The 23,769-nt window shown below is 45.0% G+C and overlaps 1 protein-coding gene across 7 annotated transcripts in view; it reads right to left on the bottom strand.

Annotated features, from left to right (window-relative positions):
- Positions 1–249: 249 nt before the first annotated feature.
- The window catches only part of znf532 (zinc finger protein 532), a 175,843-nt gene continuing 152,323 nt past the window's right edge, over positions 250–23,769 (bottom strand). For 6 of the 7 annotated variants that reach the window (XM_073064175.1, XM_073064174.1, XM_073064172.1 and 3 more), the window contains 2 exons: positions 2,818–2,965; positions 250–977 (listed from right to left, as the gene is read on the bottom strand). In XM_073064175.1, coding sequence (XP_072920276.1) covers positions 477–977; positions 2,818–2,965 — 649 coding nt within the window. In that variant the 3' untranslated portion in view covers positions 250–476. Of the gene's footprint in view, positions 978–2,817; positions 2,966–16,949; positions 17,088–23,769 lie in introns of those variants that run through there. The other variant, XM_073064177.1, reaches the window with a different exon arrangement.

The following is a 23,769-nucleotide window of genomic DNA, read 5'->3' as shown; positions in this document are numbered from 1 at the left end:
CAAGACCCTTAGTTAGAACTGAGTTAAATCAGCTAATGGGCAGTAAATAACATTATAACAATAACTGTTAATTAAAATTCTATTCCTATCTTTTATATATATAGAAAATCTGTGAATACTTTCAGCTTCTCAAAGTGGAAGATCAACTCACTACAAATTTGTCACATCTGTGCTGATAAGAGAACTCACCTATTATGCAGGGTTTTAAAAAAAGGAATCTGAATTGTAATAGTACAAAAAAACATACACTTTCAAATCTTCAGTTTTACTTTTAATGAAACTACAGCTGAAAAGTGATAAAGTGATGCTGGCCATGACACATAACAGTCTATAAGGGTGAGGTGTTTGAGGGATTCACATGACATTCCATTGAAAAGTGAAAAACTGCAAAAGGGCAGTGTTTGCCTCGGCTGAAGCAGTCTCTTTTGCATGGAGTTATCTCGACTGTTTGACATTATGCTGTGAATGAATGCTCCTCATTTCTCTGACGTACACAGGCGCTTCGACTTTATAAAGGCCATGCCATGGGTTCGCATGTGTGTGTTCAAGGCAGCTTCAGTTTCAAAAGTTTTGGAGCAAACTTTGCACTTTTTGTCCGTCACCGTCATTTCAGCCTGACTCTCGCCCAAGCTCAGTTTACAGTCCGCTGGGTTCTCCTCCCGGGCTCCATTTTGCCTGGCAACTTGCTGTGCGTTCTTCATCTTGTGAACAATGAACAAGTGTCTGGTTAGGGACTGGAGAGAGGTATAGCAGAGGCCGCACTCCCTACACTGGAAGGTTGAGCCGTCAGATTTGTGTTGGGGGAGATGTTCTTGGAACTGAGTCATGTTCTCTGTGGTGAAGCCACACACGGCACATTTATTCAGTTTGATGACATTGATTTTCAGTTTCTTTAATGGCTGTGTGATGGCTCCTCTAGGTGGAGGCCGAATCTCCACCACTGTGTCTTCTGTCTTCCTCTTCGGTGGTATTGCAATCTGTAGGGGGAGAAAGAAAACAAAGCTCCAAGTAATACTTGGTGAATCTCAGTGAAGACTCCAATGCCATAACACTAAATGCATCCAAAACTCCATTCATTCAAAATGGCTTGAATCATACACACAGTCTTGCCTATTAATGACTACTGTGTCACAAAATAAAAACAGAATCTTTTTCAGCCCTTGACCTTTTCCATCTTTCACTTCCTAGCTTCTCACTTCAACCCCACCCCTTCACCTGGTTTCACTTACCGCTGCCCAGTTTCTCACTTCAAACCCCCTCCCCCCGACACTGGGCTTCACCTATCACCTCCCAGCTTCTCACATCACACCCTCCTCCCGACACTGGGCTTCACCTATCACCTCCCAGCTTCTCACATCACACCCTCCTCCCGACACTGGGCTTCACCTATCACCTCCCAGCTTCTTACATCACACCCTCCCCGCGACACTGGGCTTCACCTATCACCTCCCAGCTTCTCACTTCAACCCCACCCCACATGGCTTTACCTATCACCACTCAGTTTGTACTCCTTCCCCTCCCCTGACTTTCTTATTCTGATTTCATCCCCCAACTTTCCAGTCTTGAAGAAGGGACTTGGCCTGAAACGTTGACTTTTTATTTCTCTTCATAGATGCTGCCTGACCTGATGAGTTCCTCCAGCAATTTGTGCATGCTATATGGGAGAAAATAATTTTCATTTCAGGGAGGGCACCATGTGGGACTGATGGCTTCATTCCCCGTGGCAACAGTCAACAGCCCAACATCAAGGTCAAAGCAACCCTGTTGTTTCATACATCAACAACTTGCTCAAAACAGTCATCTTTGGGATATTGTGGCTACTGAAAGCACCACTGCTCCTTTCTCAAAATCTTCAAGTGGACAGAAAGAATGGAAAGATAAAGAATCCAAGAATGGATAGCAGTTAAAAACAAACACTAGTACTGAATCAGATAAACTGTAGATTAGATTAGAACAATTGTCACTGTTTGCCTTCTGACTGGGTATCTGATATATAACAACTGTTTTACCGTACATTTTCTGGGGAATAATACGCAGGGGACTTTCAGAATGTTCTAGATTCACTTTGTAGCAAAGCACCTTTTAACTGCTGTCAAACTTGACCATCCTAATCACATTCTCGGACTGAAGACTGGAGAAAATTTAAAAATTGCAGATACCAGAAATCCGAAATATGGACAAAAAATGCTGGAAATACTCAGCAGATCAGGCAGTATCCATGGAAATAAAATTAATTTGGAAGAGGTAAACAAAATTATGAAGGGTATAGATAGGGTTAATGCAAGCAGACTTTCTCCACTGGGTTGGGTGAGACTAGAACTAGAGGTCATGGTGAAAGGAGAAATGTTTAAGGGAAACATGGCAGGGGGAGCTTTTTTACAGAGTGTACAATGAGCTGCCAACAGAAGTGGTGGGTACTGGTTCGATTTGGATAGGTATATGGATGGGAAGGGAATTGTGAGCTATAGTCCAGGAGCAGGTCAATGGGGCTAGGCAGACTGGATGGACTGAAGAGCCTGTTTATGTTTATGTAACCTTAGAGCTCCATGACTAAAGTTTCAGGCCAAAGACTCTTAATCTTCATCAGAAGTGACAAAGCATAAATTTTCTCTTACCCAGTCCTTGGAGAGACAAACCTACACTTTAAAGCTCCCCTCTTGATCCCAAAAATACATGCTTTGCAAGAACAGTTCTCATCGATGAGATCAAAATTAAAATTTGAAAAAGAATACTTCAGAGTCAGGGAGCATAACTTTGGAACCCAAGCTCAATAAAATAAACCCCACAACCATTGTCTCCTGTTAAATTAAAACTCACCTTGTTATCTTCTTTCTTTGGAGATTCTTCAATGGCTGCTGACTCTGTCATCTGAGACACATCAGGGTTTTTGATGCCATGCATGAGTCGAATGTGCTTCTCAAGCATGAACCGTTTAGTGAATATACGTTTCGAATCTGGGCAATTCCTGGAAATTAAAAAACAGACATGGCCACATAAGCAAGATGTCTAGCAGAAGAACTTAATCAATCATGACCTTATCACAAGCAAGTTCAATTTCCCCACAGACAACTGAATATACTTTCCATACTATTTATCAGTATTGGTTATTTTCAGTATTACTTACTTTCTCATCTATATTTTTGTTCTCAATATCCTTTATTTATTTACTTATGTATTTCTGTATTTTCACAATTTGTCTTCTTTTGTTGTCAGTCTTTATTGATTCAATTTATATCTTTGTTCTACTGTGAATGCCCACAAGTAAATAAATCTCAAGGCAGTGTAAGGTGACATATATGTAGTTTGACATTTACTTTGAGCTTCTGAATTTACTATAAGGATGAGGTAGGCGTTTTATAAGAACAGTTAAGATGTATTTCTGGAAAGAGAGGGAGAAGGAAATTTTTGACCAGGATTTAGGATTATAAGGAGGTAGCCTTTTTCAATATAACCCTCTTGATTTTCTCTACCTCATAAACTTGATACTTCTAAAATCATATCATTACAACTCTGCCATCATTCACATGACTTCATAGAGAACACAAGAGATTCTGCAGATACTGGAAATCTTGATTAACACACACAAAATGCTGGAGGAACTCAGCACATCAGGCAGCATTTATGCAGGATAACGAACAGATGATGTTTCCTGATGAAGCATCTAGGCCTGAAATATTGACTGTTCATTTCCCACCATTGATTCTGCCTGACTTGCTGAGTTCCTCCACCATTTTGTGTGTTGACTTGTAGAAAACCTCTTGTTACTCAACTTCTCCCTGAGAGCTGCATTAAGGACATAGAACATTACAGCACAGTACAGGGCCTTCAGCATCTTCTACACCTCTCAACTTCCTTTGCTCCAAAGAGAAAGCCCTAGCTCACTCATCCTATCTTCAGACATCCCCTCTAGTCCAGGCAGCATCCTGGTAAAGTGGCACTTAACAGATTTTGTCATTCCTCTTAGCCTTCTCTCTCACTCCATCTTAAATTTCTCTAGAATAAATTAATCCCAATCAATGCACTCTACCTATCGCCATACTGGTTGTTTTTGCCTCAACAGATCAATACTTATGCTTCCCTTCATTTATTCATTCACAATGCTTCTCCACGGTATGGGTAGTGTAGTGATTAGCACAATGCTTTACAGTTCCAATGATCAGGTTCAATTCCTGCCACTGCCTGTAAGGAGTTTGTACATTCTTCCCATGACTGCATGGGTTCCCTCCAGGTGATGTGGCTTTCTCCCACAATCCAAAGATGTTCTGGTTGGTAGGTTAATTGGTCATCATAAATTGTCCTGGGTTAAATTGATTAAATTGTGAGATTGCTGAGCAGCGTGGCTCAAGGGGTTAAAAGGCCTACTCTGCACTCTAGCTAAATAAATAAAAAATAAATCCATTTCTCTGGCCTTTCCTTTCCCACCTTGCCCTGCCAGCTTTCAGACTCTGCTCCGTTATTTTGTCACCACTCCAGCATTAACAGAAGTTTGCTTCCCCATTGTATTCTAATATTTCAGTTCACATGTCAAAACGAGTTTATCTTTCTACACCTGCACTTTCAAAAGTCTATTTCATAGAACATGGAGCACTATAGCACAGTAAAGGCCTTTTGGGCCACTTTGTTGTGCTGACATTTTACACTACTCAAAGATCAATCCAACCCTTCCCTCCCACAGAACCCTCCATTTTCCTTTCATCCTTGTGACTATCTAAGAGTCTCTTAAATGCCCCTAATGTATCTGCTTCTACCACTACCTCTGGCAAGGTGTTCCACACACTCCTTATTGCTCTGTATAAAAAGCCTACCTCTAACATCCTCCATATGTGTTCCTCCAATCACGTTAAATTTGTGCCCCCTTGTCTTAGCCATTTCCTCCCTGGGAAAAAGGCACAGGTTGTCCGCTCTATCTATACTTCTTATCTTGTACAACTCTATCAAGTTACTATCCATCCTCCTTTGCACCAAAGAGAAAAGCCCGAGCTTGTTCAATCTATCCTCATAAGACACGCCCTCTAACCCAAGCAGCACCCTGGTAAATCTCCTCTGCACCCTCTCTAAAGCTTCCATATGCTTCCGATCACGAGGTGACCAGAGTAAATGCAATAAGTAGACACACTAGGCAGTCAGATGTTTCTAACCACAAGTCAGTAGTTTTGTGATCACTATTAGCGAGATCGAACGTTTGCAGCATGCTGACCTAATAAAGTGTCCACTGAGTGTATGGACACGGACTTGTGCTGTTGTAGCCCATTTACTTTTCGGTTCGACACATTGTGCATTCAGAGATGCTCTTCTGCAAACCACTGTTGTAACGTACAGTTATTTGAGTTACTGTCGCCTTCCTGTCAGCTTGAACTAGCCTGTCCATTCTCCTCTGACCTCATTCATTAACAAGGTGTTTTCACCCACAGAACTGCCGCTCACTGGATTTTTGTTTCCTGCACCATTCTCAGTAAACTCTAGAGACTGCTGTGCATGAAAATCCCAGGAAATCAGCAGTTTCTGAGACACTCGAACCACCCCATCTGGCACCAACAATTATTCCTCGGTCAGTCACTTGGATCACATTACTTTACCTTCTGATGTTTGGAGCGAACAACAACTGAACCTTGTGACCATGTCTGCATGCTTTTATACACTGAGTTGCTATCACGATTGGCTGATTAGATATTTGTATTAAGCAGCAGGTGTAGCGACGTTCCTAATAAAGTGGCCACAGAGTGTAAAGAACGTGAAGTTATAGTGAAAGGCAATGTAATATCTGAGAGAGATTATGTTAACCACCCGCCATAATGGCTCCTAAGAGAAAATTGAAAATAGCATTAATGTGTCCATACTGAAATTATCTTTACCTGGAGGCACATTACATTTATTATGCTGAAAGTGTCATCAAATCTGATTAGTGGATCTTCTGCCCATGTCAACATCATTTCCATTTTCTCAGTGCAAAACATTTCTTTACCCAGAGGTGAACAGCATTTATTGAAATGATGGTGTCATGAAATCTAATTAGAGCAACTGCTGTCTGTATCAACAAACATCTAGGAGGTTAAAGGGCAGCATTACTTCTGTCCTCCTCATGAAAGTACACTGAGTCTTGATAAGACCACCCCTTTTCCTGAACTTAACTGATAATGTCACCTGAAGATAATGCCATTTTTAAACTGTGCTGATATTTGATGATGAGAGGCACTGTACCAGCAAGGCGGCTGGACCGGATGGAGTTTCCCCACGATTACTGAGAGCCTGTGCGACTGAGCTGGGAGAACCACTACAGCGCATCTTCAACATGAGCCTGGAGCAGAGAAGAGTACCCAGACAGTGGAAAACATCCTGTATTGTCCCGGTACCGAAGAAACCACAACCAAAGGAGTTGAATGACTTCAGACCTGTTGCCTTGACGTCGCACGTGATGAAGACCATGGAGCGGCTGATAATACAGAATCTGAGGCCACAAACCAGGCACGCCCAGGATCCTCTTCAGTTTGCGTATAAGGAGAAGGTGGGAGTGGAGGATGCTATCACGTATTTGCTGCACAAATCACTCTCTCACCTAGAGGGGGTCAGTTGTGCTGTGAGGATTACATTCCTTGACTTCTCTAGTGCCTTTAACACCATCCAGCCCAAGATCAAGGCACAAACTAACAGAGATGGGAGTAGACTCTCACATGGTGGATTGGATAGTGGACTACTTGACAGATAGACCTCAGTATGTGCGGTTGGGAGACTGTAGGTCTGACACGGTGGTCAGCAGCACAGGGGCGCCGCAGGGAACCATACTCTCTCCGGTCCTGTTCACCCTGTACACATCAGACTTCCAATATAACTCAGAGTCCTGCCATGTGCAGAAGTTTGCTGATGACACGGCCATAGTGGGGTGTGTCAGGAATGGACAGGAGGAGGAGTATAGGAGACTGATACAGGACTTTGTGATATGGTGCAACTCAAACTACCTGCGTCTCAATATCACCAAGACCAAGGAGATGGTAGTGGACTTTAGGAGATCTAGGCCTCATATGGAGCCAGTGATCATTAATGGAGAATGTGTGGAGCAGGTTAAGACCTACAAGTATCTGGGAGTACAGTTAGACGAGAAGCTAGACTGGACTGCCAACACAGATGCCTTGTGCAGGAAGGCACAGAGTCGAATGTACTTCCTAAGAAGGTTGGCATCATTCAATGTCTGTAGTGAGATGCTGAAGATGTTCTATAGGTCAGTTGTGGAGAGCGCCCTCTTCTTTGTGGTGGCGTGTTGGGGAGGAAGCATTAAGAAGAGGGACGCCTCACGTCTTAATAAGCTGGTAAGGAAGGCGGGCTCTGTCGTGGGCAAAGTACTGGAGAGTTTAACATCGGTAGCTGAGCGAAGGGCGCTGAGTAGGCTACGGTCAATTATGGATTACTCTGAACATCCTCTACATAGCACCATCCTGAGACAGAGAAGCAGTTTCAGCGACAGGTTACTATCGATGCAATGCTCCTCAGACAGGATGAAGAGGTCAATACTCCCCAATGCCATTAGGCTTTACAATTCTACCGCCAGGACTTAAGAACTTTTTAAAGCTATTATTAATGCTTTTTGAGATGGTGATTTAGATGCATATCACATTTTTTTTACTGAGTTAAGTATTGTATTGTGGCGACCCAATTACTAGCACACTCGAACCGGCTGACAATTAGCCAGAGCCAGAGACAAAGATACATAGCCTCAGGGAGTTTCTCTCCAAGTATCGAGTGGGGGGAGACAGGCTTTTAAGCAAGACTGTGTTTGTGAAATAAACTGATTCCGTGGTTGCAGTTTACCGACTCCGTGTCGTAATTTCAGTGCTGCGCGTAGCCCGCCGCTACATTGGTGACCCCGACGGTCCAACCGTTTTTTTGGACCGGAGATGGCAGACGCTGCGTTTGTTAACGCGGTTTCCTTGAAGCTGCCAAGCTTCTGGACGCTACAACCTCACCTATGGTTTCAGCAAGCAGAAGCCCAATTCCATGTTCGGCAAATAACCTCAGAGGACACCCGTTACTACTACGTGGTGAGCTCCCTCGACCAGGACACAGCGGCCCAGGTCGCAGAGTTCGTACAGTCTCCCCCGGCAGACGGCAAGTACACGGAATTCAAAGCCCTGCTCATAAGGACTTTCGGGCTCTCCCGCCGCGAGCGAGCTGCCCGCTTACTGCACCTGGATGGCTTGGGAGACAGGCCTCCATCGGCTTTGATGAATGAGATGTTGTCTCTGGCCGACGGACACACACCCTGCCTCATGTTTGAGCAGGCATTCCTGGAGCAGCTGCCCGAGGACATACGCCTGCTGCTGTCCGACGCGGATTTCAGCGACCCCCGGAAGGTGGCAGCCCGGGCGGACGCGCTGTGGAACACCAAGAAGGTGAGTGGGGCGTCCATCGCACAGATCACCCGGCCATGCTCCCAGCAGCAAACCAGTCCAGGCCCGGCCGCAGAGCCCGCTAAACCCAGAGGCCGGGGTGTGGAGCCCAACGAACACTGGTGTTTCTACCACCAGCGGTGGGGCGCAGATGCCCGCCGCTGTCGCCCGCCCTGCCAGTTCCACAGGAAACGCCAGGGCCAGCCGTCGCTGATGGCTATGACGGCTGGCCTTCGGGATAGCCTCCTGTATGTCTGGGACAAACAGTCGGGACGCCGGTTTTTGGTCGACACCGGTGCCGAGATCAGCGTCTTACCTCCGACGAGTTACGACACCCGCAGCAGGGCGCCGGGTCCCCCCCTACGGGCCGCGAACGGCAGCACCATAAGGACTTATGGCACCCGTCCGGTGCAGCTACGGCTCGACTCCAGCAAGTTTACGTGGGACTTCACACTGGCCGCCGTAGCCCAACCGCTTCTGGGTGCGGATTTCTTGCGGGCTCACAGCCTACTGGTCCACCTGCCCAGGAAGAGACTGGTTCACGCCGAGACCTTTCAGACATTCCCCCTGGGTGCAGCCCAGTTGCCAGCCCCTCACCTCGGCTCCATCACGCTGTCCGGCAACGACTTCACCAGGGTCCTGGCGGATTTCCCATCGGTTCTGGCACCACAGTTCACGGCAGCCATGCCCCGACACGGTGTACAGCACCACATCCTGACCCAGGGACCACCCCTCCATGCCCGCGCTCGGCGGCTTCCCCCGGACAAGCTCCGACTGGCGAAGGAGGAGTTTACGCGGATGGAGGAATTGGGGATAATTCGGCGGTCCGACAGCCCATGGGCCTCCCCCCTGCACATGGTGCCCAAGGCGACAGGGGGCTGGAGACCGTGCGGCGACTACCGCAGGCTGAACGAGGCTACAACACCGGACCGCTACCCTGTGCCGCACATTCAGGACTTTGCAGCCAGCCTGCACGGCGCGCAGATCTTCTCCAAGGTAGACCTAATCCGCGGATACCATCAAATCCCGATGCATCCAGACGACATCCCCAAAACGGCTCTCATCACCCCGTTCGGCCTTTTCAAGTTCCTCCGCATGCCGTTCGACCTGAAGAATGCCGCACAGACGTTCCAGCGGTTGATGGACGCGGTGGGACGCGACCTGGACTTCGCATTCATCTATTTGGACGACATCCTCATAGCCAGCAGCAGTCGTCAGGAGCATCTGTCCCACCTCCGACAGCTCTTTGCCCGGCTGAGTGACTACGGTCTAACGATCAACCTGGCCAAATGCCAGTTCGGGCTCGACACCATTGACTTCCTGGGCCACAGGATTACTAAAGACGGGGCAACCCCTCTGCCCGCTAAGGTAGATGCGGTCCGTCATTTCCCCCGACCCACCACGGTCAAAGGCCTCCAGGAATTCGTAGGTATGGTCAATTTCTACCACCGCTTCCTCCCTTCAGCTGCCCGGATCATGCGCCCCCTGTTCGCCTTGCTGTCCGGTCCGGGCAAGGACATTACCTGGGACGAGGTGTCCGCCGCCGCTTTCATTCAAACGAAGGATGCCTTGGCGAATGCCACGATGCTAGTGCACCCCAGAATGGACGTCCCTACCGCCCTCACGGTGGACGCCTCTAACACGGCAGTCGGTGGGGTACTGGAGCAGCTCATCGCGGGCCGCTGGCAACCCCTGGCGTTTTTCAGCAAACACCTGCGGCCACCCGAGCTCAAGTACAGTGCTTTCGACCGGGAGCTGTTGGCGCTATACCTGGCAATCCGGCATTTCAGGTACTTCTTAGAAGGTAGGCCCTTCACCGCGTTCACGGACCACAAACCGCTTACCTTTACATTCACAAAGGTGTCCGATCCCTGGTCGTCCCGCCAGCAGCGCCATCTGTCCTACATCTCTGAATACACGACGGACATCCGGCACGTCTCGGGTAAGGACAATGTCGTGGCGGATGCGCTCTCTCGCCCTAACATTCACGCCCTTTCCCAAGGGGTAGACTTTGAGGCACTGGCTGAGGCACAGTTGGCAGATGAGGAGATCCCGTGTTACAGAACCGCAGTCTCCGGTTTGCAGCTCCAGGACCTCCCCGTAGGCCCAAGTGAGCGGACCCTACTCTGTGACGTCGCCACCGGCCAGCCCCGTCCCGTCGTCCCGGAACCTTGGCGACGACGCGTGTTCGACTCCATTCATAACTTGGCCCACCCCTCCATCCGCACTACCGTCCGGATGGTCTCCAGCAGGTTCGTTTGGCACGGACTCCGCAAGCAGGTCCGTGACTGGGCCAGAACGTGCCTGCACTGCCAGACGGCCAAGGTGCAGCGACACACCAAGGCCCCGCCGCAGCAGTTCCACCCCACCCACCGGCGTTTCGACCACATCCATGTGGATATCGTGGGCCACCTGCCTGTGTCACGCGGGGCGCGGCACCTCCTGACTATCGTGGACAGGTTCACAAGATGGCCAGAGGCGGTCCCGCTCACCGACACCACCTCCGAATCTTGCACCCGGGCGCTGATCGCCACCTGGGTGTCCCGCTTTGGTGTCCCGGCCCACATTACCTCCGACAGAGGCGCCCAGTTCACCTCCAGCCTCTGGTCAGCGATGGCCAACCTGTTGGGGACTCAGCTGCACCACACCACTGCCTACCACCCACAGTCGAACGGACTGGTGGAGCGTTTCCACCGCCACCTGAAGTCGGCTCTCATGGCCCGCCTGCGAGGAGCTAACTGGGCGGACGAGCTTCCCTGGGTCCTGCTCGGCGTCCGCACGGCGCCCAAAGACGATCTGCACGCTTCGTCGGCCGAGTTGGTGTACGGCGCGCCCCTGGTCGTTCCCGGGGAGTTCATACCAGCCCCAAGGGGGCGAGAGGAAGAACCCGCAGCGGTCCTGGGCAGACTACGCGAGAGACTCGGTGCCCTGGCCCCCATGCCCACTTCGCAGCATGGGCAGCACCCGACCTGCGTACCCAAAGATCTGCAGAACTGTAAGTTTGTGTTTGTACGCCGGGGCGGGCATCGGCCACCGCTGCAACGGCCCTACGAGGGGCCGTTTACGGTGATCAGAAACGACGGGTCCACGTTCGTGCTGGACGTTGGGGGGAGAGAGGAGGTTTTCACGGTGGACCGACTCAAACCGGCCCACGTGGACTTGGCGCAACCGGTCGAGTTTCCGGCACCGCGGCGCAGAGGCCGACCTCCCAAACAGGGCCCGGCCCAGACTGTGGACATTGGGGGGTGTACCGCCGGTTCTGGGAGGGGTTTATGTGGCGACCCAATTACTAGCACACTCGAACCGGCTGACAATTAGCCAGAGCCAGAGACAAAGATACATAGCCTCAGGGAGTTTCTCTCCAAGTATCGAGTGGGGGGAGACAGGCTTTTAAGCAAGACTGTGTTTGTGAAATAAACTGATTCCGTGGTTGCAGTTTACCGACTCCGTGTCGTAATTTCAGCGCTGCGCGTAGCCCGCCGCTACAGTATGTAATTAGTTTTGCTACAACAAGTGTATGGGACATTGGAAAAAAGTTGAATTTCCCCATGGGGATGAATAAAGTATCTATCTATTGATCGCATGCATAATCAGAGGCTTTTTCCCAGGGCTGAAATGGCTAGCACAAGAGGGCACAGTTTTAAGGTGCTTGGAAATAGGTACAGAGGAGAAGTCAGGGGTAAGTTTTTTTTATGCAGAGAGTGGTGAGTGTGTGGGGAATGGGCTGCCGGCAACAGTGGTGGAGGCGGATACGATAGGGTCTTTTAAGAGACTCCAGGACAGGTATACATACCTCAGAAAAATAGAGGGCTAGGGTAACACTAGGTAATTTCTCAGGTAAGGACATGTTGGGCATAGTTTTGAGGGCCGAAGGGCCTGTATTGTACTGTAGGTTTTCTATGTTTCTCTGTGTATCTTACACTGCACAGCTCAGAGAGTGTAACTGAACCAGAGTAAACAAACTGTGGACAACTCAACTTCTAGTTAAGACTTATGACAACAGGAAGAGTATGGTTGTGCACTTTAGGAGAAGGAATAAAGGTGTTCTAATTGGGGAACAAATTCAGAAATCCGAGGTGCAAAGGGACTCGTGCAGGGTTCTCTAAAGGTTAATTTGCAGGTAGCGTCGATGGTGAGGAAGGCAAGTGCAACGTTAGCATTCATTTTGAGAGGACTAGAATATAAAAGTAAGGCTGTAGTGCTGAGGTTTTATAAGGCAGTGGTCAGACCACACTTGGAGTATTCTGAACAGTTCAGGACCCCTTATCTACAAGATGTGCTAGCTTTGGAGAGGGTCTAAAGGATGTTCATAAAAATTATTCAGGGAATGGAAGGGTTAACATATGAGGAAAGCTTGATGGCTCTGGGCCAGTACTCACTGGAGTTTAGAAGAATAAAGAGGATCTCATTAAAAACTATTGAAAGGCCTACATGGAGTGGATGTGATGAGGATGTTCCCAATAGTGGGGGAGTCTAGGGGATACAGCCTCAAGATGTAGGGACGTCTCTTTAGAACAGAAATGAGGAGGAAATTCTTGAGCCAGAGGCTGGTGAACCTGTGGACCTCATTGCCAGATGGCAGGTGGCCACGACATTGGGTATATTTAAAGTGTAGGTTGATAGGTTCTTGATTCGTAAAGGTTATGGGAAGAGGCAGAAAAATGGGGTTGAGAGGGATAATAAATTAGCAATGAAGGAATGGTGAAGATTTGATGGGCTGAAAGGCCTAATTCTGCTCCTATGTCTTATGGTTTTATAAAAGCCAATTGGATTTGTGTTATTTTTTTTAGACGATGCAAAAGAAAGCTAACTTGAGTCAGTCCTACTGAACCAAAATATACAGTATTTCAGGAACTTGGCAACACTGAACAGGGAAAGGCAGCTTCTTATGGAGCAAATGAAGACTCCATGTAACATTGTAACAAAGAACCTCAATAAATGTTGAAACCTTGACAAACACAAACATGCATTCCTTTGTTGCTGCAAGTGTTGAAATATTTTGATCTCATTAAAGACAGTCAAATGTCAAACATGAGGAAATCTGCAGATGCTGAAAATTCAAGCAACACACACAAAATGCTGGTGGAACACAGCAGGTCAGGCAGCATCTATGGGGATGCTTCGACAGCACTTCTCCCTATAGATGCTGCCTGACCTGCTGCGTTCCACCAGCATTTTGTGTGTGTTGCTCAAATGTTAAACATGTAGAATTTTGTCTCATTGCATAAATAGTACAAAATAAGTGTAAAAAGTCCAGTGTAAGACCATAAGACATAGAAGCAGAATTAGGCCATTCTGACCACTGAGTCCGCTCCTCCATTTATTTTATGCCTGATTTATTTTCTCTCAACCCCATTCTCCCCATAACATCAGATGCCCTGGTTAATCAAAAATCTATCAGCCTCTAACTATACCTAATGACTTGGCTTCCACAACCATCTGGGGCAATGAATTTCACAGATTCATCACCCCTTTGGTTTAATAAATTTTTTGCTATCTTCTTTTAAAGTCAGATTTTTTTACTCTAAGTCTGTATCCTCTGAACCTAGACACTCCCACTACTGGAAACATCCTCTGAAAGTCCACTCTATATAGGCTTTCCAATATTCAATAGTTTTCAATGACATCTCCCCTGATTCTTTTAGGCTTTTTCATAATTGCTATTGAATACTCTTTTGAAAAAAAAAAGAATTATTTTAAAAATAAAACTCAAAACGAACAGAGACCAGGTGAAGAGTTTTGGCTTTCCCTTCAGAGAACATAGCTTCAGCAGATTGAATTATAATAAGGTATTTGCTCAAGGTAAGGGGGCTAGGACTAATGGATATGGTATAAACGGATCTTAAGGAACAGCAGAAAGTGTAGTGCCATTCAGCACCCCACGGCCTCTCTGCCACTCAGTGAGTGATCTTTTACCTCAGTACCCATTTCCTGCAAAATGTTAAAATTAGTGCTTGCACTTCACGTGATGTTCAGTATCACATTTTCATGCAGTAGGCTGGTAGAGGTTTCTGGAAAAGACAATCAATTTTCTGGAAAAGACAATCAATAACAGCATAATTGCCAGACTTGAACACAAAGTTGTTATATTCATTATTCCTGGATATGGGAACAGGAAAATAAAAAAATAAACATTGATAAAGATCTGCAGGAATGGTGGAATTAGGAGTTAAATGGCATTCTCACATTTCTATGCTGCTGTTCCAGTAAATCATCAATTTAGTATCTAGAGTTTGAGAGAAAAAAACCCTTAGTTTCTTTGGCATTAGGAAAATATTAGATTAGCTTTATTTGTCACATGTACATTGAAACAAACAGTGAAAAAAATGCATCATTTTGCGTCAACGAACAACACAGTCTGAGGATGTGCTGAGGGCAGCCCGTAAGTGTGGCCGAGCGTCAACGTAGCATACTCACAGCTCACTAACTCTAACAAGTACATCTTAGGAATGTGGAAGGAAACTGGATCACCCAGAGAAAACCTACGCAGCCACTGGGAGAACATACAAACTCCTTCCAGACACCGGTGCAAATTGCAACACGATCGCTGATCACGCTGTTGTGCTAACTGCTACGCCTCTGAGCCGCACCAAATCAAAACAAATTAGCAGTGTATTAAGTGTTTTTAGAAAATGTAAATCCAAAATTTGTGACTTCCAAAATTGTTGCACATGCAGGGAAATAGCAACATCCACAAAGATGTACAGATTTATTAGATACATAGAAAACTGTGCTAACTGATGAGGGTCAATCAATTCTCGATGAACCCAGATCACAGAACTCCTCACTCCCTATAGGTCAAGACCAGGTGTCCAGTGATCCCCAGTCAAGCACTCCACCAGGGATTTCTGTCAAATTCCACATTTCTCTTCTACCATGCTTCCAGTCTAACTGTTCCCAATCGCTCAACATATCCACTTGTGTCTTGCCCTGTTCAATAACCTCATCCTTGCCTGTGTCACATTGGACAAGGTCCTATTTCTGGTCCCGGAGGATGCCCTGGTGCATATGCCAGAGGTACAGGAGCCTTAGCACACCACCAAGTTCAGGAACAGTTATTACCCTTCAACCCATCAGGCTCCTGAACCAGCATGGACATCTTCACTCACCACAACTCTGAATTGATCACTGAACACAACCCATGGACTCACTTTCAAAGACTCTATAACTCACGTTCTCAGTGTTATCGTTGTTGTATTTGCAAAATTTGTCTTTTTTGTAATTGAATCTTTGAACTTCTGAAATCTCTTCTCAGCTTTAAAAGCAAACAATTACAATTGTGTTAAAAGATAAAGAAGCAAATACATAAAAATTATGTATTTCAAAGATGAAAGCTTAATGTACATTTATTATCAAAGAATGTATACGTCACCATATACTACTTTAAGATTAATTTTTTTTCCAGGTATTCAAAGTAGAACAGATAATACAATAGAATCAATGAAAAACTACACGCAAAGACTTTCACCGTCCCCCTCCACCCACAAATTATAGAACCTGATGCTAAAGCAAATAAGTAGTAGTAGGCCTCCGTTAGTCTCGATAGACCATGGGTTTGCACCTTGGAAAGTTTCCAGGGCGCAAGCCTGGGCAAGGTTTTTTTTAAATGGGTTAAGTGCCTTGCTCAAGGACACACACACACAGCCTTAGCCAAGGCTCGAACTAACGACCTTCAGATAACTAGACGAATGCCTTAACCACCTGGCCACACGCCAACACAAAAGCAAGTAAAACTTAGGCAATATAAGGCTTTAAGAATCAGATCTAATGTTGTCGATTGCTTCAGATCAAAGTCAGTGACATTCAATGTGGCATGACATCTCTATTATTGTCATCATTATGTGCTGTGTTGTATGATTATCCACTAAATAACTATCTTCCTTGGATTAACGGCTCCTAAATGGTTCTTTCACATCATCATCATCATTATGATTCATGTCATATGATGTGGAAGATCATGGGTCTCATGACCATTATTGTTCTTGGTCAATTTTTCTGTAGAAGTGGTTTCCCATTGCCTTCTTCTGGGCAGAGTCTTTACAAGACGACTGACTCCAGACATTATCAACACTCTTCAGAGATTGTCTGCCTGGTGTCAATGGTTGCATAACTAGGACGTGATATGCACCAGCTGCTCATACGGCCATCCACCACCTGCTTCCATAGCTTCATATGACCATTTTTCAGGAGACTAAGCAGGTGCTACACCTTACCCAAGGGTGACCTGCAGGCTAGTGGAGAGAATGAGTGCCTTACACCTCTTTTGGTAGAGATGCATCTCCATCCCACCACCCTTATTACTTTAACACCCCTATTGTAACATGGCATATACGAACACTCACCATTGGGAATGCGATATGCAGTAGCATCTGTTAATACAAATTATAATATTTTGGTAAATGTGCATTTGCTGTTTGGCAAACTTACTTTGTTTCAATCAAAAACTGCCTCAAGATTTTCCTGAACTTATAATTACTTAAGGGTATAATTGTAAAGGGTTAGTTTGATCTTAGAGTAGGTTAATAGGGCAGCACAATACCATGGGCCAAAGGGCCTGTGTTTTTCTAAGTTCCATGTAATGCAGACTCTCCGCTGGTGTGGTGGCATTCGCACCAGATTTCCAGGCAAAGTGGTCTCTGGTTCAAATCCTGCTGGCTCCTTGCACGTTCTCCATCTGTGCTGGGTTGAGCGTCGAGCTAGCAACTTGGCCTCATAAAAAACAAACAAATGCTAAAGAAAAGGCAAGGTTGCTACCCAATGCACCACAAGCACAGAGAAGCAACAACACTAATGCAATGCAGAATCAAGTATAACAGCTACAGAGAAAGTGCAGTGCAGGTAAACAACAAACTGCAAGATCATAACAAGGTAGATTGTGAGGTCAAGACTATGTTATCACACCAGGGAATTGAATCTGTCCTTGAGCCTGGTGGTATATGATTTCTGGTAATGAGACAGGGGAGAAGAGAACATGTCTAGTGTGGGTGGGGTCTTTGATTATGCTGGTTGCTTTACTAAGGCAGCGAGAAGTATAGACAGAGTCCATAAAGGGGAGGCTGGTTCTTGTGACCTGCTGAGCTGTGTCCGTGGCTTTGCAGTTTCTTAGCATCATGTGCAGAGCAGTTACCATGCTAAGTCAAAAATGGGATCATTACTAAACCATCTGCCCCAACTGGACAGAGATCAATAAACAATCAAGGGGGCGAATTATCTTTGATGTCAGCTTGGGGCTATGAAGTAATGGAGGAACACAAGAACTAATCAGAAGGCTCTCGGCTAAGAGCACAGACAATTGGCCTAGGGGAGGGTGAGAGATTTGGAGTTGGATGAGAGGGGCTACTGCTCAAGTTCATCTCAAGGAGGGGTAGCTGAAAGGAGAGACAATAGGAAAAGAAAAAATGATCGTAAGTCAGAGGTGCAGATTAGTCCACTGGGCCCATCAAATCTGCTCTGCTATACAATTAATTATTCCTCTCAGACCCATTCTCCCCATAACCTTTGAAGCCCTTACTAATCAAGAACTTATCAAACCCCACTTTAACTATACACAATAACTTGGCCTCCACAGACATCTGGGGCAATGAATTCCTCATTTTTGTTCTAAAGAGATGCCCGTGTATTCTGAGGTTTTGCCCTCTGGTCTTAGACTCCCTCAGTATAGGAAACATACTCTTCGTGTCCAATTTATTTAGGCCTTTCAACATTCGATAGATTTCAATGGACTGTCCCCTTAAATTTCAGCAAATACAGGCCCAGAACCATCAAACACTCCTCATACTTTAACCCTTCCATTTCCAGTATCATTCCGGTGAACCTCCTCTGGACCCTATCCAATGCCAGCTCATCTTAGGTGAAAGCTGAAATATGGGTATTTAGATGAGAACGCTTATACCCAGCTATTGAGTGGGGTGGGGGGGGGGGGACAGGGAGAGAAAGAAATAAGGGGAGTACAGAGAGGTGCAATATAATCAAAGAAAACAACTATCCCCTACAGACACATAAGCAGTAGGGATGGGTAACACAATTTGGGATGTGAGGGTCACTCCTGAGCCACAAGATATATCTCTCATACATAGACTGCAGAAGCAAACACCAACTGCATCAGGTCTCTGCCCGAAACGTCGACAGTTTACTCTTTTCCGTAGATGCCGCTTGAGCTACTGACTTCCTCCAGCATTTTGTGTGTGTTGCTAAGAAATACAGCATCAGTATTACAAGACCATTTGGCCCTCACCTGCTTTGCTATTCAATAAACTTAATAGTTTGTACCTTTGGACCTGTTTCCTGCACTGACATATCTCCCTTGACTCTCTTAAATATCTAAAATTCTATCTGCATTTGAAGGGAGCGATCCACTCTCCTTCGTCCCTTTGGTAGAAACCGGTAAACAAATTGACAATTTTAATTAAAGATAACATTCTTTTTTAATAGTCCTGTGAACCAGGAGGCATAAAACGTTAATAAACAGCATCTGTATAAAAGTCATTGCAAGCACACCAGAAAATATTTAAGTAACAGACTATAGTCCCACCCAACTGCACATTGCTTAATAAAATAAGGCCATTATATAATATCGCTATGAGCCCTCCAAAAGTCTCCAGTTACAAATATAAAACCGGATTTGTGTTAAAAGATTGTGTGGAGTTATTAATTTTTACTGAAAACATGGCTATGCTTGTGTTGTGAACTTGCTGTCAGTAGAAAAAAAACTGTAATTGCTCAACTTAGAGAGTAAAGAGATCTTCCCTCAAGTTGTGTTTGAATCTGTCTCCCTTTGGAATTTTATTTCAGATCTAGTTACGTTATGTCTCCAGGATGTTTCCATAATTACATCGGCCTGTATCTTTCTGGTGAATACCAGCAGTTCCAAAGACAGCTGCTAGCATCTCTTGTCATAATTGTCAGTAAGGATCAGGAGTAGTGTGGTGCAGCTGGATTTTGTTGACAGATATCTTTGTATCAAATGTGAATCAGCAATATCAAGTGTAAATGAACAGGAATAACTACACACACACACAATACACAATCACACACACACACACACACACACACACACACACACACACACTCCCCCCCCCCCCAACCTGGAGGAATTCAGCAGATCAGGCAGCATCTATGGAGGGGAATGAAGTTTTGACCCTTTATCAGGTCTGAAATGTTAAGTCAGTTACTAGTGAAGACAACAAAGTCGATATGTAAGTTACATTCAGGAGGCTCATTTTTGTTGTTTGTATGTTTTTCTGGAATGCCCCTTTCATATTGTAGCATAGTTTTTTAATATATTGCACCATAATGCTGCTCAAAACACCAATTTCCAAGATGTATGCTAGTGATAATAAACCCGATTCTGATGCAGTCTGTGCACTAACAGTTTTCACTATACTTTCCATACTTTTACACTAACAGCTCAAACTTGTCTCTTCTTTTAATTAGGCTCACTACTTTCATTTTTCATTACATCTATTTGCTATCCTGCTTATGGTCGATTTTGGACTCTGTTTTCCTCAGGCAATATTTGCTTACAACAGAATTCCAATAGGACTTCTTTTCATAACTTTTTACTGGCTGCTTGCCAATGAGATGCAAATGCATTGAACATTAGAGAGCACTTATTACCGTCTGACATGGGTTTGATAAAAATGATGGTAGTGATCTAAAAATAGATAGAGCAATTGTATTTAAGTAATTTCTATGTCACCAAAGACACTTGCAAATTTCTACAGCTGCACCATGGAGAGCATTCTAACTGGCTGCATCACTATCTGGTATGCAGGGGCTACTGTACAGGACTGGAAAAAACTGCAAAAGAGTTGTAAATTCAGTCAGCTCCATCATGGGCACTGGCCTCCCCAGCATCCAGATCATCTTCAAAAAGGCAGCATCATCATTAAGGACCCGCATCACCGAGGACATGCCTTCTTCTCATTGCTACCATCAGGCAGGAGATACAGGAGGTACAGAGGGCACACACTCAACGTTTTAGGGACAGCTTCTTCCCTTCTGATTTCTGAATGGATAATGAACCCATGAACACTTCCTCAGTAATTTTTTCCCTTTTTTGTACTACTTATTAAAATATACATACATATTCTTATTATAATTAAGTTTTTATTATAATGTATTGCAATGTACTGCCACAGAACAAATTTCACAATATATGCCAGTGATATTAAACTTGATTCCAATAGTCCATTATAATCTAAAGCAGGTTATTATGAGAGTATTAATTATTTATGGATAATTGAACTCAATTACTTCATTTCTCTCAGGTCAATACATCAATTAGCAACAACAAAGAAACAAAAGGACACAAAGCAAAATGTGAGTATATGGTACCTGTGTAATTGGAGAATCCCTCAGTAAATTATTAAAATGTGCATACTTGCTTGAATTTGAACTCGGTCCCAAATAATAGGCATTGTACATATTCAGATAGCAGGTCCTACAAGTTGAACCCTGCAGTCATTATAGATAGCTTAAGTAAGATAACAATTTTAGATTAACTCCCACTAACAGTGCAATGCGAAAGACAAGTCCTGGAAATTTGACAAAGATCCCTGTCCAATCCAAAGTAAGTTCAATGTATTAATGACTCATCTATGAAAAAAGTAGTATGAGATGAACTATACAATATTTAAGGAAGATAGACACTGCCTGTCCCTGAGTGACCACATTAAAAGCTTCTTGAACATATATTCAATGCCGCTTTATTAGGTAGAGGTGTGGAACCCGATGTGATCTTCTGCTGCTGCAGCCCATTCATTTCAAGGTTCAATGTGCTGTGTGTTTAGAGATGCTCATCTGCACACCACAGCTGTAACACGCGGTTATATGAGTTACTGTCACCTTCCTGTCAGCTTGAATCAGTCTGGCTATTCTCCTCTGACCCCTCTCATTAACGATGTGTTTTTGCCCATAGAACTGCAGCTTAGTGACTGTTTTTTTCTCTGTAAACTCTAGAGACTGTTGTGCATGAAAATCCCAGGAGATCAGCAATTTCTGAGATACTTTAACTAGTCTGACACCAACAATCATTCTACAAAGTCACTAAGATCACATTTCTTCTCCAATCTGATGTTCAGCCTGAACAACAATTGAACCTCTTGACCATGCCTCTATGCTTAATGCATTGAGTTGCTGCCACATAATGGCTGATTAGATATTTACATGAACAAGCAAGTACACAGGTACATCTAGTAAAGCATCCCCGAGTGTATCTATTGATAAATCATCACAATTACATCAATGGGCACTACAGTTTCTGTTAAGCCACGTCCAGGAGTTATTGGCAGAATCCAAACTAAATATAGTTTTCCTAACTCATATGATCAAATATTATCTCTGAAAAAATGTATTGTTAATCAACTTCGAACACAACCTGGTAAACGCTCATATTCCACATCAGTTGTTGTATTATGCCAGATTTATTGATGCTTTCTACCCAATCCTCCCTGATTCAGGAGCTGATCTCAACAACATCAATTAAACTCCATTCTTTGATCAATTCCACTACCAGAAGCAGCGCAAGGGGCTGGAAATTCACCCCCAACTACAGTACTGTGCAAAAATCTTATATACATAGCTAAGGTGCTAAAGGCCACTGCACAGTACTACATTGGTCAATGTGGTGCAGAGAGCGAGTTTGTAAATCTGGTGGGAGAAAAAGATATTAGGAATGGTGAGGGTGTGGGACAAATGGCAGAGACAGAATGCCAGGAGTGGAGGGGGTGGCATGGGTACAGATTCACCCCGTCCTGAGACACCAGGCAAGGTTATTTGATCCCAAACAATTGGTTTATTGATCATTGGGTAGGTTGAATTAATTTGACTGGGGGATGGGAAATGGTGTGATAGTTCTGAAGATGAGGTAGTTGCTTTACAAACAGAAGCAATGTGTGGTGAGGCTCCTAGCAAGGAGAGGCTGGTGATAGGGCAAAATTGCTGTCAACAGAATGAGTTGTCTCATAAAAGCTGGACAAAGTCGAAATGGTGAATACAGGACTGAAGATGTATTTGAATATAGCGCACTATACGGAATAAGGTAAATGAACTTGTAGCATAGTTGTAGATTGGCATGTATGATGTTGTAGGCATCACTGAATCATGGCTGAAAGAAGATTATGTGCAGGATTCCCTAAAGGTTAATTGCAGGTTGAGTCTGCGGTGAGGAAGGCAAATGTGTTGTTAGCATTCATTTCAAGAGCACTAGAATATATTGTAAATTCCAGTATATAAGCCGAGAATCTGACCCTAAATTTTGGTCCTAAAATTAGGGGGTCAGCTTATACAGAGGGTGCCAACTTTGGAAAAGCGAATACACGGAAGACAGGTCATAGTTATTGGCTGTTTTTGAGTCAAATTCGTTCCACTGTCGATGCATTAATTCCTTGAATGGCTTGTTTAAACTCACATCCAGTGGCTGGAGCACGGACATCAAACCACCAGGGATGACTGCAATGTCCGTATTTTCAGCTTTCAATGCTGCTTTTGTCTCACCTGACAAGCACGCTTTGAAAATGTCCCAGACAAGTAGCAACTTTTCTTTCCTGAAACCTTCGGGACATCGACGCCACACTTCTTTAACCTACTTCAAACAACCCGCTTCATCCATCCAGCAGTGTTCTTGAACATAAACAATACCCTGCGGGAATTTTCTGAGCAATCTTTGTTTTTTGTCTCAACACAAGATCACGTTTATTCATAAATTGGGTGCACCAACTTGACGTAGCTTTGAAATTTTCGCTGACCTCACGGTGTTTCTCGTCCCATTTCAACACTTGAATTCGAATCATTTCTCTGGTAACAATGTATCTACACGATCATTGGTGATTCACTTTTTCTTTCAGTTCTGGCCACTGGTATGTTTTCCCGTGATTTGCACATTTCGTCTTTGACATTTCCCTCAGTGTGTCCTCTACCTTTCTCCACTCTCTTACTTGTTTCTCGTTTACACTAAACTTCTTAGCAGCTGCAGAATTATTCGTTCCTTTACCAAAATCAACAACCTTCAGCTTGAAGCCAGCATCATATCGCATTCATTTTAATCTTTTGTACATGGTGGTCTTTTTGTACATGTCATGGGAAAACCTAGTTTGAAACGGGGTCCAGAATAGACCCTATGAACTGTGCTGCTATTAAGAGGGAGAGAGGGAGGGAGGGAGAGGGAGAGAGAGGGAGAGAGAGGGAGAGAGAGGGAGAGAGAGAGAGAGGGAGAGAGAGAGAGAGGGAGAGAGAGAGAGAGGGAGAGAGAGAGAGAGGGAGAGAGAGAGAGAGAGAGAGAGAGAGAGAGAGAGAGAGAGAGAGAGAGAGAGAGAGAGAGAGAGAGAGAGAGAGGGGGGGGGGGGGGAGGGACAGAAACTGCTTGAAAGACTGATGTTATGGTTTCTCTGCC

Source organism: Hemitrygon akajei, chromosome 13 (genome assembly GCF_048418815.1).
Source record: "Hemitrygon akajei chromosome 13, sHemAka1.3, whole genome shotgun sequence".
Classification (NCBI taxonomy): domain Eukaryota; kingdom Metazoa; phylum Chordata; class Chondrichthyes; order Myliobatiformes; family Dasyatidae; genus Hemitrygon; species Hemitrygon akajei.
This window is presented reverse-complemented; position numbering and strand designations above follow the sequence as displayed.